The sequence below is a fragment of the Oncorhynchus masou genome, chromosome 28 (genome assembly GCF_036934945.1).
Source record: "Oncorhynchus masou masou isolate Uvic2021 chromosome 28, UVic_Omas_1.1, whole genome shotgun sequence".
In the NCBI taxonomy this organism is placed as follows: domain Eukaryota; kingdom Metazoa; phylum Chordata; class Actinopteri; order Salmoniformes; family Salmonidae; genus Oncorhynchus; species Oncorhynchus masou.
In genome coordinates, this window is record NC_088239.1 from 41,140,124 (window position 1) to 41,156,586 (window position 16,463).

Here is a 16,463-nt window from a genome sequence, read left to right on the forward strand (position 1 = left end):
ACCAGGTTATTGTAGGCTGCCATTAGCAACCAAATTATCCTTGTAACTTCTTATGAATGCGAATTTTTAAATAATCGGTTCAAGGACATACGTCTGGTGTATTAGAAGCAGTTATTGGTACCACCAAACGTTTTATTTATTTACATGAAGATTGACCACAAAGGCTGCCAGTTTTCCATTCAATATAATGGGGATCCTGTTTTCTGCTAACAATGCCTTCTGTACCGCGTCCAGCCTTGAACTTCAGCGGCTTCAATGAGAGTGGGCAGTGGTTCTCCCCTGTATCAAACACACTAATCCTCATCACTATACATAAACGTGTGTATGACGTGTGCACTATCCAAGATTGTGTACACCTCAATGTGATAAGGTATATTCATCTCCCTTTCAGAATGACTTATGCATATGTTATGTCTCAAGTCGAGGGTGGTGGGAATGCAGATTATTTATTTTAATTTATAGGATTTGTTGTAGTGCTTTTGAAGGAGAATGGCACTCCTATCTTCTCTCTCACACACATGCACACATACACATTGCCTGCCTATTTTTAATGTCTCTGCTACAGCTTCTGTCACCTCTCAGACATGTCAAGTTATTTGGCTCTGAAACATTCAGTGTGCAGTCCTAGGCTTAGCTAGTTAGACATCCATCAGTTAACCCTACCCTCCAGATGAGGAACATGCACACGATCCATTTACTCAAATGCTTATAACGAGAGATCTCATTGCTAATTCACACTATTAAGAAGTGGATTTTATAGACGGCATAAAACAATCATTTGCACACAGCACACAGTAAACACACAGACCTGCATATGCATCTGTACTGAACAAAAATCTAAACGCAACATGCAAAAGGCAACCATTTTCAATGATTTTACTGAGTAAACAGTTCATATAAAGAAAATCAACCAATTTTGAAATTAATTAATTTAGCCCTAATCTATGGATTTCACATAACTGGGCAGGGGTGCAGCTATTGGTGGGCCTGGGAGTGCATAGGCCTACCCACTGGGGAGCCAGGACCTTCTCCCAACAAAGGGCTTTTTTTCAGTTTGACGTACTTCCAAATTCTCTAAAACAATTTTGGAGGTGACTTATGGTAGAGAAATTAACATTAAATTCTCTGGCAACGGCTATGTTAGAAATTCCTGCATTCAACATGCCTATTGCACGCTCTCTCAACTTGAGACATCTGTTGCATTGTATTGTGACAAAACGGCACATTTTGTAGTGGCCTTTTATTGCCCCCAGCACAAGGTGCACCTTTGTAATGATCATGCTGTTTAATCAGCTTCTTGATATGCCACACCTGTCAGGTGTGCAAAAGATAAATGCTCACTAACAGATGTGAACAAGTTTGCACAACATTTGAGAAAAATAAGCTTTTTGTGCATATGGAACATTTCTGTTATTTTTTATTTCAATTCATGAAACATGGAAACGATCTTTACATGTTGTGTTTATATTTTTGTTCAGTATAGATATACAGATGTAATTTGTTCCTGATTTGTTGCAAGAACGAAACAACTCATGCGTACATGAACACACTACTGTATATTTCAAAATGGATCACGTCACAGGACATTAACATGGAAACATGCAAGCTCACACACACCCTGTTCTTAACAATGTCTCTGCTGAAAAGCTTTATTTGCTTGCTTGTTGTCAGTGGAAGGAACCTGCCGTGGATTGCGGGGGGGGGGGGCTACTAAGGCAGCTACGGCTGCTGTCTGAAAGGAACGGAGAAACACACACACGTTTTGAATTTAGCCAACACGGCAACTGGGTAGAAATTAGACCTGATTTACAGGAATGCACTTCTTACTGCCTCGATTCAGGGTACATGTTTAATCTTTCCAACTGGAACGCTTCAGAATGGTTCAGAGGGTCAATACTCCTGCGGGCTTCTGCCTAACCTCTCACTGACTACAGGGAAGACCTTTTTATATGGACTGATTACTTGGGATGGGTTAGCTGGAAGGGGATATTCTCTTGACAATCGAAGAGTCATACAGTAGATTGAGAAGAACAGCAAGGCTGGCTTTGGAGTGTAGTCATTTTATGTCAAATTAGCAATTCGCCAAGCAAGCACACTTCTTATAACCCCCGCCCTGCCTTTGCCCAAGACACTAACCAAGCCTTTGGTGCTATCAAGAGAGCCACCACAGCAGTCAATCTGCCAGCTGTAAACTCATATCCACACACCAAAGCCACTATCAGCCACTTGCTTACTTTGTAGAGTGGGGAAACACTACTGTGTTACTATGTAGTTTTATGGGTTTAACATGAAGGAATCACACTTTTGACATCCTCTACTTCTAAATGTGTTGAACATAGAATCTGTTCTGTGATTGGTTGATGGATGGGCATTTCTCTCTCTCTCTCTGTGTGTGTGTGTGTGTGTGTGTGTGTGTGTGTGTGTGTGTGTGTGTGTGTGTGTGTGTGTGCTCCAGTTGTCAATGAGTAGAGCTGGCTACCACATGCCAGTCTGTCTGTCTCGCCACCTGGTTTGAATCTTCTGCCTTTCCTCAACTACCAACCAACCGGAATAACCTGAAATGTTTTCTATATAGACACAGATGAGGGCAGATTCACACGCACACACAGATAAATTAACATGCTTGCTGTATTCTGTCTGGAGCCTATGGTCTTTCTATAAACTAGTGTACCAGTGAGGATTTCCTACGCTGGACAACTGGTTACAGCTGTTAAGTCATTGATAAATATCTGCAAATGTTTTTTTTTCACGTCATTACATTAAGATAGCTACAGTACCAGTCAAAAGTTTGGACACTCCTAATCGCTCAAGAGTTTTTCTTTATTTTTACTATTTTCTATATTGTAGAATAATAGTGAAGACATCAAAACTATGAAATAACACATATGGAATTCTTTAGTAACCAAAAAGGTTTTAAACAAATCTAAACATTTTATATTTGAGATTCTTCAAATTAGCCAACCTTTGCCAAGAGTGTGCAAAGCTGTCATTCTCTCAACCAGCTTCATACGGTAGTTACCTGGAATGCATTTCAATTAATAGGGGTGCCTTGTTAAAAGTTAATTTGTGGAATTTCTTTCACTCTTAATGTGTTTGAGCCAATCAGTTGTGCTGTGACAAGGTAGGGGTGGTATACAGTCCATATTTTGTCCATATTTTGTCAAGAACAGCTCAAATAAGCAAAGAGAACAACGGATATCATTACTTTGCTGTCCAACTCATCCCAAACCATCTCAATTGGGTTGAGGTCGGGTGATTGTGGAGGCCAATCATCTGATGCAGCAATCCATCACTCTCCTTGGTCAAATAGCCCTTACACAGCCTGGAGCTGTGTTGGGTCATTGTCCTGTTTAAAAACAAATGATAGTCCCACTAAGCGCAAACCAGATGGGATGGCGTATCACTGCAGAATTCTGTGGTTACAATGCTGGTTAATTGTGCCTCAATCTAAATCAATCACTGACAGTGTCACCAGGAAAGCACCCCAACACATCACACTACCTCCTCCATGCTTCACTGTGGGAACCACACATGCGGAGATCATCTGTTCACCTACTCTGCGTCTCACAAAGACACGGCGGTTGGAACCAAAAATCTCAAATTTGGACTCATCAGACCAAAGAACAGATTTCCACCAGTCTAATGTCCATTGCTCAAGTTTCTTGTCCCAAGCAAGTCTCTTCTTATTGGTGTCCATTTGTATTGGTTTCTTTGCAGAAATTTCACCATGAAGGCCTGATTCACGCAGTCTCCTCTGAGCAGTTGATGTTGACATGCCTGTTACTTGAACTCCGAAGCATTTTTTTGGGCTGGAATCTGAGGTGCGGTTAACTCAAATGAACTTATCCTCAGCAGCAGAGGTAACTCTGGGTCTTCCTTTCCTGTGGCGGTCCTCATGAGTGCCAGTTTCATCATAGCGCTTGATGGTATTTGCGACTGCACTTGAAATGTTCCGCATTGCCTGACCATGTCTTAAAGTAATTGTGGACTGTTGTTTTTCTTTGCTTATTTACCTGTTCTTGCCATAATATGGACTTAGTCTTTGGGCTATAATTTTGTATACCACCCCTACCTTGTCACAACACAACTGATTGGCTCAAATGCATTAAGAAGGAAATAAATTCCACAAATTAACTTTTAACAAGGCACACCTGTTAATTGAAATGCATTCCAGGTGACTACCTCATGAAGCTGGTTGAGCTGTCGTCAAGGCAAAGGGTGGCTACTTTGAATAATCTAAAATATATTTGGATTTGTTTAACACTTTTTTTCTTTTTTTGGTTGCTACACGATTCCATATGTTATTTCATAGTTTTGATGTCTTCGCTATTATTCGACAATGTAAAAATAAATAAAGATTTTTTTTTTTACAATTAAATGTTTTCAATACAGTAGTCCCTTGAAGTCCTTGAATTTTACATGTTAATGTCTGTATGAACCCTGCTTGAATGATGTATAGTTGTACGCCTATGTTTTATAGATATTTACACTGAGTAAACAAACATTAAGAGCACCTTCCTAATATTGAGTTGCACCCCGTTGGAGCATGGACTCTACAAGGTGTCAATCTTTTTTATTTTTTATTTTTTAAATCATATTTTTTCTTTTTTAAATCATATACACTGATTTGAAGTGGATTTTACAAGTGACTTCAATAAGGGAGCATAGCTATCACCTGTGCAGTCCGTCATGAAAAGAGCAGGTGTTCTTAATGTGTTTTACACTCAGTATACATTCCTTGTAGTACACATGTGGAACTGCATAAAAAATATTATTTTGTTTCAAACCATTTTGAAATGTTGATCCTAATGTCACACATTGGCCCCAGTTATTTATAGAAAGACACCTATACACCCTGGGTCGTAGTACTGAACCAGGAATAGGTAAGACTTCTGTGCTGCTACTGCTAATTCAATCTAGTGACTCCTCACAACACTTGATCAAGAATCTGTCTGGAACATAATGAAATATTTGAACCTTGAAGTGCTTATATTGAGTGTAGACTGTAGCAGCAGCAGGTAGCAATTTGATTAGCTATTTAGCAGTCTTATTTAGAAATCTTATGGCTTGGGGGTAGAAGCTTTTCAGGATCCTGTTGGTCCCAGACTTAATGCACGGGTACTGTTTGCCATGCTCTAGCATAGAGAACATTCTATGGCTTGGGTGGCTGGATGCTGATAATTTGTTGTGCCTTCCTCTGACACCGCCTGGTATAGATGTTCTGGATGGCAGGGACCTCGGCCCCAGTGGGCCATACACCACCCTTTGTGGAATGGGTAAGACAAAATATTTAAGTGCCTTTGAACAGGGTTTGGTAGTAGGTGCCAGGCGCACCGGTTTGAGTGTGTCAAGAGCTGCAACTGCTGGGTTTTTCACTCTCAACAGTTTCCCTTGTGAATCAAGAGTGGTCCACCACCCAAAGGCCATCCAGCCTTGACACAACTGTGGGGAAGCATTGCAGTCAACATGGGCCAGCATCCCTGTGGAACGCTGTCGACAGCTTGTTGTCCATGCCCCGACAAATTGAGGCTGTTCAGGGGGGAAAGGGGGTGCAACTCAATATTAGGACGGTGTTCCTAATGTTTGTAAACTGTTTTGTAAACTCAGTGTAGTTAAACAATAGGACTAAATCAAATCAAACATTGAATGCACTTTAAATAAAGTTTGATTTAATTTAATACTATTCTTTAAATATGACTGACCGGTTCGATGTAGCAAATTTTTACATTGGATAAAAGTAGAGACTCGTACACAACCGTTGAGGATCTGACAAGTCAGTGGCAGGTAAAGTAGTGCCTAGGGTTGCACGTTTTGGGGAATATTCAGAGGTGGAAACTTTCCGTGGGAATTAACGGGAATATATTGGAATTAAGGGGAATATATGGGAATTAATGGAAATATATGCAAATTAATATTAATACGATCTAATTGTAGATGTTTTTTGCATTGGCTATATTTACCATATCATATGGAGACAGAATTATTATGGCATTGTCTCCCTCAATCCGTGCAATGGCTACTGCTAATAGGTTTCAGGAGTTTCAGGCTGCTTACCACTCTCTCCCAAAATACATTATCCAGGAGGATACTCTTGATGGGGCTGTCCATATCGGCAGACTGTGAAATGGCCATTTGTTGGAGAGACTCCTTCCCCTCCAGGAGACTGTCAAACATGATGACAACACCACCCCAACGGGTGTTGCTGGGCAGCTTCAATGTAGTGCTCTTATTCTTCTCACGTTGCTTGGTGAGGTAGATTGCTGCTGTAACTTGATGACCCTTCACATACCTAACCATTTCCTTGGCTCTCTTGTAGAGTGTATAAATTGTTTTCTGTGCTATAATGTCCTTGAGGAGCAGATTCAATGCATGAGCAGCACAGCCAATGGGTGTGATGTCCATTGTCTGTCACCAGTGCAAATTGCACCAGTTCCATTTGCAGATAAATAGTTAAGGAGTTAGATTAAACATCTCCTTTGTAAGATAAATGTTTTAAAATGTGACATGTATGGAAACAGGTTAATTAACACACTTCAGTTAGCAGGCTCAAGCAAGCTAAAAACCCACATGGTAGCAAAAACTAACTAGCAAAAACAAGGTAAGTTGCTAGCTAGCATTAAACTTATCTTCTAAAAAACAATCAATCAATCATAATCACTAGTTATACCTACACATGGTGGAGGATATTACTAGTTTATCTAGCATGTCCTGCGTTGCATATAATCGATGCAACGCTGGGGGATGCATGTGAAAAAAGCACAATCGCTGGACGACTATACCTAACCATAAACACCAATGCCTTTCTTAAAATCAATACACAAGTATATATTTTTAAACCTGCATATTTAGCTAAACAAAATTCAGGTTAGCAGGCAATATTAACCAGGTGAAATTGTGTCATTTCTCTTGCGTTCATTGCACGCAGAGTCGGGGTATATGTAACTGTTTTGTCAGCCTGGCTCATTGCAAACTAATTTGGTAGAATTATACGTAATTATGACATTACATTGAAAGTTGTGCAATGTAACAAGAATATTTAGACTTAGGGATGCCACCCGTTAAACAAATCTAACACTTTTTTGGTTACGTCATGATTCCATATGTGTAATTTCATGGTTTTGATGTCTTCACTATTATTCTTCAGTGTAGAAATTAAGAAAAACCCTTGAATTAGTAGGTGTGTCCAAACTTTTGACTGGTACTGTGTGTGTGAGAGAGAGAACGGTTCGGTACAAATATGTGTACCGTTACACCCCTTAATGGGTCATTGACTCCATGTCATCTTCTGCTGATCAATTATGCATGGTTCTATGCTTTCGTTCTTTTAACTTAGACCAGCCCAGAACAAAACAGGTCCCTGCTGAGTTTTTTTCCATGGCTGGGTCTTTGACCATGGCTGGTAAAATAAGGGTTAAATAAAAATGAATACATTTGACAAAGAACCTGGCTGCTAATAGAAAAGAAAGAAAGGAGTGAGTTTCAGTATCCTAATTGATATGTGTAAGCTACTTTGGCTACTTTTAGTAGCTAAGTGGGAGAGAGAAGTATCGTCCTAGTAGAGAAGGGAAGGAGTGAGGATTAGTATCCTGATTAGTATTGTACTGTAGTAGGTAGAAGTCGAGGAGAAAACCATGAGGGACATTGTGATGTCTGCTCTGCTTAGTATTGTTTAGTAGATAGGGACTAGTAGAAAGCCATGTGGGAGATGTGACGTTTGCTCGTCCTATTAAAAAAAGAAGTAAGGAGAAGCATCCTGAATAATAAGTGTATTATAGGTAGGAGATGTGAGAAGTCGGCTCATATTAGTATTGTGTTACCTAAGTAGGAGAACCATGAGGGAGATGTGTGGAGTCTGTTCCTGTTAGATTGAGGATTTGTTGTATAGTAAATGTATAGTATGAATTTAAGTAGGAAAAGAGAACCATGAGGGAGATATGTTGAGTTTGCTATTATTAGGTTGAGATGGCGTTGATCTCATTCAGGTTGAGTGGTACTATATTCCAACTCGGGTCTTCCACCTGTTCTTGCCCAGGGACCCCCGCCAAGGCAAACTGGCAACCCAGGGACGTCCATCATATGTAAAAATATATATATATATTTTTAAATAATAATAAAAAATGTCACTTGTCTTATCAGGTGAAGGATAATTGCAAGGAGAAGTAAACTACAATTTAAAATGAATAGATTTGGTAGATACACTACATGACCAAAAGTATGTGGACATCTGCTCGTCCAGAGTCTCATTCCAATATCATGGGTATTAATATGTTGTTGGTCCCACATTTGTCGCTATAACAGCCTCCACTTTTCTGAGAAGGCTTTCCTCTACACGTTGGAACATTTCTGCTGGAACTTGCTTCCATTCAGCCACAAGAGCATTACCGAGGTTGGGCACTGATGTTGGTCGATTCGGCCTGGTTCGCAGTTGGCGTTCCAATTCGTCCCAAAGGTGTTCGATGGGGTTGAGGTCAAGGGCTCTGTGCAGGCCAGTCAAGTTCTTCCACACCGATCTCAACAAACCATTTCTGTATTGACTTCACTTTGTGCACAAGGGCATTGTCATGCTGAAACAGGAAAGGGCCTTCCCCAAACTGTTGCCACAAAGTTGGAAGCACAGAATCATCTAGAATGTCATTGTATGCTGTAACGTTAAGATTTCCCTTCACTAGAACTAAGGGGCCTAGCCCGTACCATGAAAAATATCCCCAGACCATTATTCCTCCTCCACCAAACTTTACAGTGCCAGATGGTAAAGCGTGATCCATCACTCCAGAGAACGTTTCCACTTCTCCAGAGTCCAATAATGATGGTGAGATTTACACCACTCCAGCTGACGCTTGGCATTGCACATGGTGATCTTTGTGTGCAACTGCTCAGCTAATAGCAGCTGTTTAGCTGGTTAAACAAAGTTATTTGTATTTATTATGAATCTGCCAAAGCAGCATCTACTCTTCCTGGGGTCTAGCAAAATTAAGGCAGTTTATACAATTTTAAAACATTACAATACATTCACAGATTTCACAGCACACTGTGTGCCCTCAGGCTCCTACTCCACCACTACCACATATCTACAGTACTAAGTGTGTGGTGTGTGTGTGTGCGTGCGTGTTAGACATGTGTTGGAAAAAATGTATGTCCAAGCCAAGAAAGCATGCCTCGTCTGTGGACACCTTTAGCTCAGTTGGTAGACCACGGCAGTTGCAACGCCAGGATAATGGTTTCGATTCCCGGGACCACACACATGTAGAAAAAAAAAATGTATGCAAGCATGACTGAACTTCGCTTTGGATAAAAGCGTCTGGTGAATGGCCTAAGTTACTGGTACTCGGTTGCTTTTTCAAAGCCTATGTCAGACGCACCAGTGAGTGTAATTATCTCCAATAAGTGTAATTTGCTTGAGAGAAATAAAGTTGACATTAGGAAGAAGATATTCTCATCTTTTCTGCTGTAGGAATGTAATTACAAATATGTTCATTCTTTTGTTGCTCGCGATTTCCATAAAAACATTTAAATATTTTTTTTTCTCCCATTTTAAAAGATATTTTCGGATATCCCCTCCAGTACCCTGGTCTAACTCTTAACAAGTCTCTATGGGGATGGTGTGGAGTCATGTAGAGGACATGGCAGTGTGAGAGATCTGGTGTGATGGCGTGGAGTTAGGGAAGGCCGACAGACTCTGAAGCAGACACTGAAATGACCCCCTACCTCCCTGAGAGAGGGGACCAGGGAGGCCAAGCAGAGAGGCTGATGGGTAGACAAGACACACACACCCCCCACAAACAGCCAGCTAGAGTGCAAGACGGGGTCACATGCGTCTTCTTACAACACTTCAAAAAAAATAAACTATGCCCATCCTTATCCACCCGAGGTTCAAACTACATTATTTCCAGCCCCACCTCCCTTAAGAGTACCACCCAGATAGCAGAGTGCTTTCTCCTCTCCTTCACCTTGACTCCCATCTCCTGCACTCTTCTGTCTCACATGCTTAGTGCCTCATGGTGCACAGAGAACCATGTACACACACAACCACAAAGTGCAAATATACATAGCATAGTCAACATCCAGGTACCTGTATGCCTATTGTTACGTATTCAAAGTTTACTTTTATTCATAGTGTTTTGTGTATGCTGCTACATTTCAGCCCAATTCATTTTCAACACAATTATTTAGCATTTTATTTTATCTCCTGCTTAGATAGATAATTACTTTTCAGACAGCCATTAACTACACATCAAAGTGATGCTATTTTATTCTGCTTTGGATAACATATTCAAGGTATATTGTGAAAAGTAAGATATAAAATGTTTTATATATGGTCATGATGGGAGACAAAAATTCCAGGCTAAACCGTTCTTTTTTTTGCTCCCTCAATTGTATTCTTTTAATTCCCTCAATTTTATTATCCTCGGAATCCGCAAGATTGTCTATTCGTTGCGTCTTCTGCACCCCAAGGTCTTCCCCAGAAACATGTGTGTGGACGTGTTTAACTATACTTGTGGGGACCAGAAGTCCCCACAATAGTATAGTAAATTAACAAAAATGTGTCCCCCACCAGGTCAAATATAATATAAAATAAATGTAGAAATCCATGTTATTCAATTATTGCACCCACACTGCTGGCGTGCGCCAACGATCGTCTGAGATGCCAAGGGTTAAAATAGAACTTCTTTCTATTTCTGACGCAGATCCCACTGAAAGTCCTGCCTCTCCCATCTCCTCATTGGTTTATAGAAGCAGGTACCCACTTGACATCTCCTTTTTGGTTATACCCATGTGGGTGATTGAAAGAATAAATGTTTTGCCGGTTGTCGTGGTAATACTATGAAAGTGTAGATTCCAATCACCATATAAGTTCAAAGATGAAAAAGCCTGGAATGAGGAGAGATGACTAAAAACGATTCGGTTGGCCGTTTTATGTTTGGGTTAATTGTCGGAGTAGAAGACCTTGTGCATTTCAGGTAAAATAACAACTCAATGTTTAGGTCCCAGGACAAATTAGCTAATAACAGCAAGCTAGCTAAATAGGACAAATTAGCTAGCAAGTGCAAGCTTGCACGATGGCGCTCGCGCGCAGTCGGGTTGGGTTCCATGTTAGGGTTGGTTTTTAGGGTTTGGCGCTAGGGTTAGGGAAATAGGATTGGATGTTCGCCAACAGTCAGGCCAGGATTTCTACTGAAATCTGAAACACTTTACTTCTCCTTTTTGTTTTCTGCCCCGAAATTCTATAGATTTAAGTCAGGAGGACTGAGACTAGACCACTAAACACCTCTTGGAAAGCCATTCAGGTGTGTCTTTGTCTTTACAAGTTGGAGTATTGTTCCACTGAAAAATAAAACTCGTGTTAGACTATGTTGTTTCTCTCCTGAGTATTCTACCATGAAACACACAGGAGCTCGGGTGAGGCTTCTAGGCATCTGCCCCCAAGATGTTTCAGTGTTGGGGAGGGGTGGGGGTCGGGGATAGGGCCGAGGTTAACACTCATAAAGTCATAGAATGCCACGGTCGGAACCTGGGGCCCTCGACTCGGAACATCTTTATTTTGAGCCTGTCAGGCCGACTCCCAGCCTCTCCTCCATTGGTCTGGCCGTGGCTACGTTTACACTCGAGGCTCGCACTGGCTTCAGGGAAAATGTTGATATTATTCCGGGTGGTGGGGGTCTGTTTTTATGAGCAGGGAGGGCTGCATGCAAGAGGCTACCGAGGTTAAGTTTTGTTGGCTGTGAGCTGGAAGGGGGCAGGGGGTGGTTGCATTTAAAATGGGAAATTATGTGAGGTTCCCTTACAGGGGGTTTTCTGGATAAAAAAAGAGGCTTAGGTGGTGAGAGTGGCAGGGGGCGTGGTAGGGGATGCGGTCGACCCTGTTGGAGTGGCTGAAATGTCTTGATGAAAGCTGATATTTTATTTATCTTCAGTTTAAAGGACATTTACTGCAATTCTACACATTTTGCCATGCAGCTGAGAGAAAATGTTGCAGTTTAAAGCTAATTTCCTGCAATTCCATGCATTTTGCCATGGCTAATGCTGTGTTCTTTTGCGCAAACACAATAACAATCTATACTGCTATATACAGGTTTCCATCCAACCTTTTTTAAGCAAGTAAAGTACATGTCTGATAAAAAAAATGTCATGACAGGCCTGATGAAAACATGCGAGAAATGGCTGTTGAAACACCTTTTTATGCGCAGATATTGATATAATAACCATTATATCGAAGTAAACTTGGAGTCACTCGATGATATGTTGTGTAGTCCACCTACTACGACTCGGGAAAGCATGCCGTTTGTTAGGCTACAGATTAAATAAATTAGGATGAACTTTACAAGGTGGTGAAAGTGCATGGTGATGAGCTTGATGCGCCTTTCCAAAAAATATTGAGGGTCTTATTCTGGTGACATGATGATCGATGCTTTGGCTGCTGTTTGACAAATAATGATAATGTCATCTTGTAGGTTATACCCGCACTGTATCTGTGAGCTATTGGCTGGAGCGAACGTGCCAAGACCAAAGTGGGCACATTCGCTATAGCCTATAACGCATAATTTTTTTGACAAAACCATCAGTAGAGATAAATGCCATGGAAGCCCATTTTCATTTAACTGCAAGTCATTTTTATGTGCACCACGTCATCACGCACAGCCTTTTATCCCCAACAAGTAAATTTGATAAACGCATCTGGTGGGAAAATGCACATCTATTTATACGGATTTCAGAATATTTGCATAAATCTCACCAATTGGATGGAAACCTAGCACTCTCTAGGTTTTATTTTATTGATTTCTCAAATATTATATCATTTAAAACTATATAGGTCCATTATCTTTATATCCTTTAAGTCAACACTTGAAATACTTTTTCCATCCCACAAATTTATAATAATAAAAAATGACACTGTTTGGATTTAAGCGACCAGAAAAAGCGCTTAGGGGGCCCGCCCAAGGATTTCAATGGCAGGAAAATCCCTGCATTATTAAGTTGGGGGTAAAGTGAGGTCTGTGTGTGTGCATGTCTGCTGCAATTTGTGTGTTTGTTTCTCTGCTCTTCTGTCTTAGGCAGCCAGGCGTGATGCTCAGGGAACTTGTCCCAGGGAACTTGTCAGAAAACATCTGACAGCAGATCAGTGTGACAGACAGTCATTGCTTTAGGCTCTTCTTCTAGACTAGGACCCACCACATCCCCAACTAGTCTTTGACTCAATTTACTGCTCTATATCTAAGTTGTAATGAGATATGGAATTTCGGTGATTGTCTGTTATTGCTTTGACATATTGCAGAACAATGTGAGTGACTCTGTCATTGTGTGTGTTAAGCTATAGGACATCTATTTGTGGAAACATCTGTATGTTTGGACTGTGGTGGTGTTTCGGTTTTGTTGCTTGCATGTCTATATAGTTTGATATAAACATGGTGGGGTGGGAGGAATCATTCTGTGCTGCTGGTTCCAGGTTCAGGATGCTAGCTACTGTTGCACACAGGGCACCATGACTCTCCTGTTCCCTGTGACCCTCTCTCGTATCTACGGTCACATATCAGTTTAATAACCACCACACACACACACAATACAGGTCACATATCAGTTTAATAACCACCACACACACACAATACAATCACACACACAACCCTCCAACCCTAGGCTAACGTACTGTAGCTCAGGGTGATAGTACTGCATGCGCCCTAGCCCCATAACGCTATAAAAAGACCAGTGAAATATAACATGGGAAAGGAACATAGAGCAAAGCACTGAACACCTATAGTCTTCTAATTAAAAGCTGTGGAGCCAGTGAGCCAGCCGTGTAGGATCCGGCTCTTCTAGAGAATGTAATGTAGGTCACAGGGGTTTGGCAGGCCGTGGCACTGCAGTACTGGGAAACACTGGCTGGCTGACTGACTGACTGGGTGGCTATAAATCACTGCAGCACTGGAAACAGTCTGGCTCGCTGACCGCCTGCCTGGCTGGCTGGCTGTCTGGCTATATGTCAATGCAGCAAATGGAACTGGCTGGATCTGGCTCTCTTGCTAGCCTTATCATGGAAACCGGCTACTGACTGGCCTGCTCTGGCTGGCTGGCTGACTGACTGGCTATATAGCATTGCTGTAGCTGGCCCTGTTTGGCTGGCTGGCTAACTTATTACAAATCACTGCAGCGCTGGAAACACAAAATACAGCCTGGCTGACTGAATGGCTGTTGCTGGCTGGTTGGTCACATATCTCTGCTCTGCGTGGCCTGGGTCTATGCCTGCCTGGCTGGCCAATCTTTAAAGAGAGAGAATTGATGAATGGTGGCGCTATTGGATTTTATGAGTGTTGGCCTGCTTCATGTTTTCCATGCCTCTGTAGAGTGGGTGTGGTGTTAAATTTGAACACAAGCAGTGGAAAAATCTGCTGGAAATATCTTGGACAGTGTTGTTTAGGATGTGATGGGGCTTTTGTTGAAGGGTTAGAATGTTGGTTGAGGACAGTTTCATATGAATTGCTTGCTTTAGGTTCTTGTGTTTCTATGATGGTTTGATAGGAAAGGGGATACCTATTCAGTTGCACAACTGAATGCATTCAAGCTAAATGCGTCTAAATCAGAGAGATATGGGGGGGGGGCTGCCTTGATCGACGTCCACGTCGTTGGCGCCAGGGGGAGCAGTTGTTCTTGGGAGTCAACTAAGGGCAGAACGGCATATTTTTTTCTGCCACCTTGAACCAGCGACCTTTTGGTTACCGGCCCAACGCTTTTAACCGCTAGGCTACCTGCCCCTTATAGTTGAAAGGAAGGCATGTTCAAATAGTCACTTTTTTTTAACTGAACATCTCATTGTAATCAGATTTTAGTCGAGGGTTGTTACCTGAAAGGATATTAATTGTTATACCCCCCCCCCCCCTTACACAGACACGGCCTGCAAGCTCCTGTTGATCTGAAGCTAAGGGCGAAAGCAGAACAAATGTGTTTAATCCTGTTGCATCAGTCAGCTCCTTGTGAAGCAGAGACCCACACCACATGGGGAAGCACCTATTATTCATAAGAACTCCCAGGCCTTATGGTAGCAGGCGGCCATGGCTGTTAGCTGTTGACAGATCTATGGTGTTTTAGTATTTGACTGAAAGAAGACAGGCTCTGTTAGATGAGCTATGTCTGTGCCAGGGGAGACAGTGTGTTAGAAGGTAGAGACATAGTTGGGGCGGCAGGGTAGCCTACTGGTTAGAGCGTTGGACGAGTAACCGAAAGGTTGCAAGTTCAAATCCCCGAGCTGACAAGGTACAAATCTGTCGTTCTGCCCCTGAACAGGCAGTTAACCCACTGTTCCTAGGCCGTCATTGAAAATAAGTTCTTTGTTCTGTTGTTTGTTCTTAACTGACTTGCCTAGTAAAATAAAGGTAAAATAAAGTGGGACTGTGTTACAATAGATGATCAAGAGAGAGCAGGCAGACCGAGAGGGGAGTGACTGAGTCGCAGCTGAACAGATGGACATGGAGTTGACAGGGTGCCTGAGGTCGCTGGCTTGGTTCATGCTGGCCAGACAGAGTAGCCTGGGCGTCACGCTTTGCCACGTGGTTAACAGAACCCTTACCCGCCTGCTTGTCTCGTTACAGGAGACAGCAGCAGAGACCACCGGGGGGAGGAGGAGGAGACAGGAAGACCCAACAGCAGCAGTCGCCACAACAACAACAACAAACAGTCAATCAACATTCTCGTGACCAGCAGCAGCACAGAGGACAGTGTGGGGGTAGCCATGGGCAGCAGTTCCAGGGCCACGGCGGGCAGCGCCAGGGGCCCCTCCACCATGGCTACAGCCAGAACCGCCGCTGGCACCACAACCAGCAGGGGCAGGGAGGAGAACAGGGACCGCAGGGTGGCCCGGCAGTGGACAGAGACAGGGGGGCAACCCCAACGGGAGACAGAGACAAAGGGGCACCACCCAGAAAAAACGAAGAGACTGATGATGTAAATGTAGAGGAGGCCAGCACTAGGCTGGAGCCAGAGAACTCAAGGGGCCCCAATGACCTGCCTGGGGGCCAGGGTGGCCCTAAAGTCAGTCTTCTGCCGTCGTCCAAAGAGAGGCTGAGGAGGAGGCTAAAAGACGAGGTAAACGAAAGCTCTTTACTGTCTTGTCTGTCAATCACCATCGCATGCCATGGCCACACCCTCCCCTTTCTACACACACATGCACATTACACCACATGCGCATTGCGTAAACACACATAAACCCACAGTAACTAATGTACATTTTTAGATGCATACAAAGTCATTCACACACCACACAGGTTTCTCAGTAAGGGTTCAGTCTGGATTAACAGTGGTGGCTTGTCTGTAGATTTTGCTGTTGTGGGTAAACTTCTCTCTTCTCTTGGGAGGAGGATAAGTAGCTGGAGCAACAGCCTTTTGATGTTTTCTGCTGCGTGCTAGACTTTTGTATTGCTGGTCTCAGCTCCAGCGTCCCCACAACCAGCCCAGCCTTAACCCAGGACTACTTCCCCCTC

General features: G+C 42.6%; 2 protein-coding genes across 4 annotated transcripts in view; both read left to right on the forward strand.

The window, feature by feature from the left end:
- LOC135517584 (CBP80/20-dependent translation initiation factor-like) overlaps window positions 1–15,691 on the forward strand; it is a 78,142-nt gene extending 62,451 nt beyond the window's left edge. For all 3 annotated transcript variants that reach the window (XM_064942019.1, XM_064942020.1, XM_064942021.1), the window contains one exon: window positions 15,576–15,691. In XM_064942019.1, coding sequence (XP_064798091.1) covers window positions 15,576–15,680 — 105 coding nt within the window. In that variant the 3' untranslated portion in view covers window positions 15,681–15,691. The remainder of the gene's footprint in view (window positions 1–15,575) is intronic.
- LOC135517585 (CBP80/20-dependent translation initiation factor-like) overlaps window positions 15,691–16,463 on the forward strand; it is a 46,099-nt gene continuing 45,326 nt past the window's right edge. The window contains exon 1 of the mRNA XM_064942022.1: window positions 15,691–16,068. The gene's annotated coding sequence lies outside the window, so the exon portion shown is untranslated. The remainder of the gene's footprint in view (window positions 16,069–16,463) is intronic.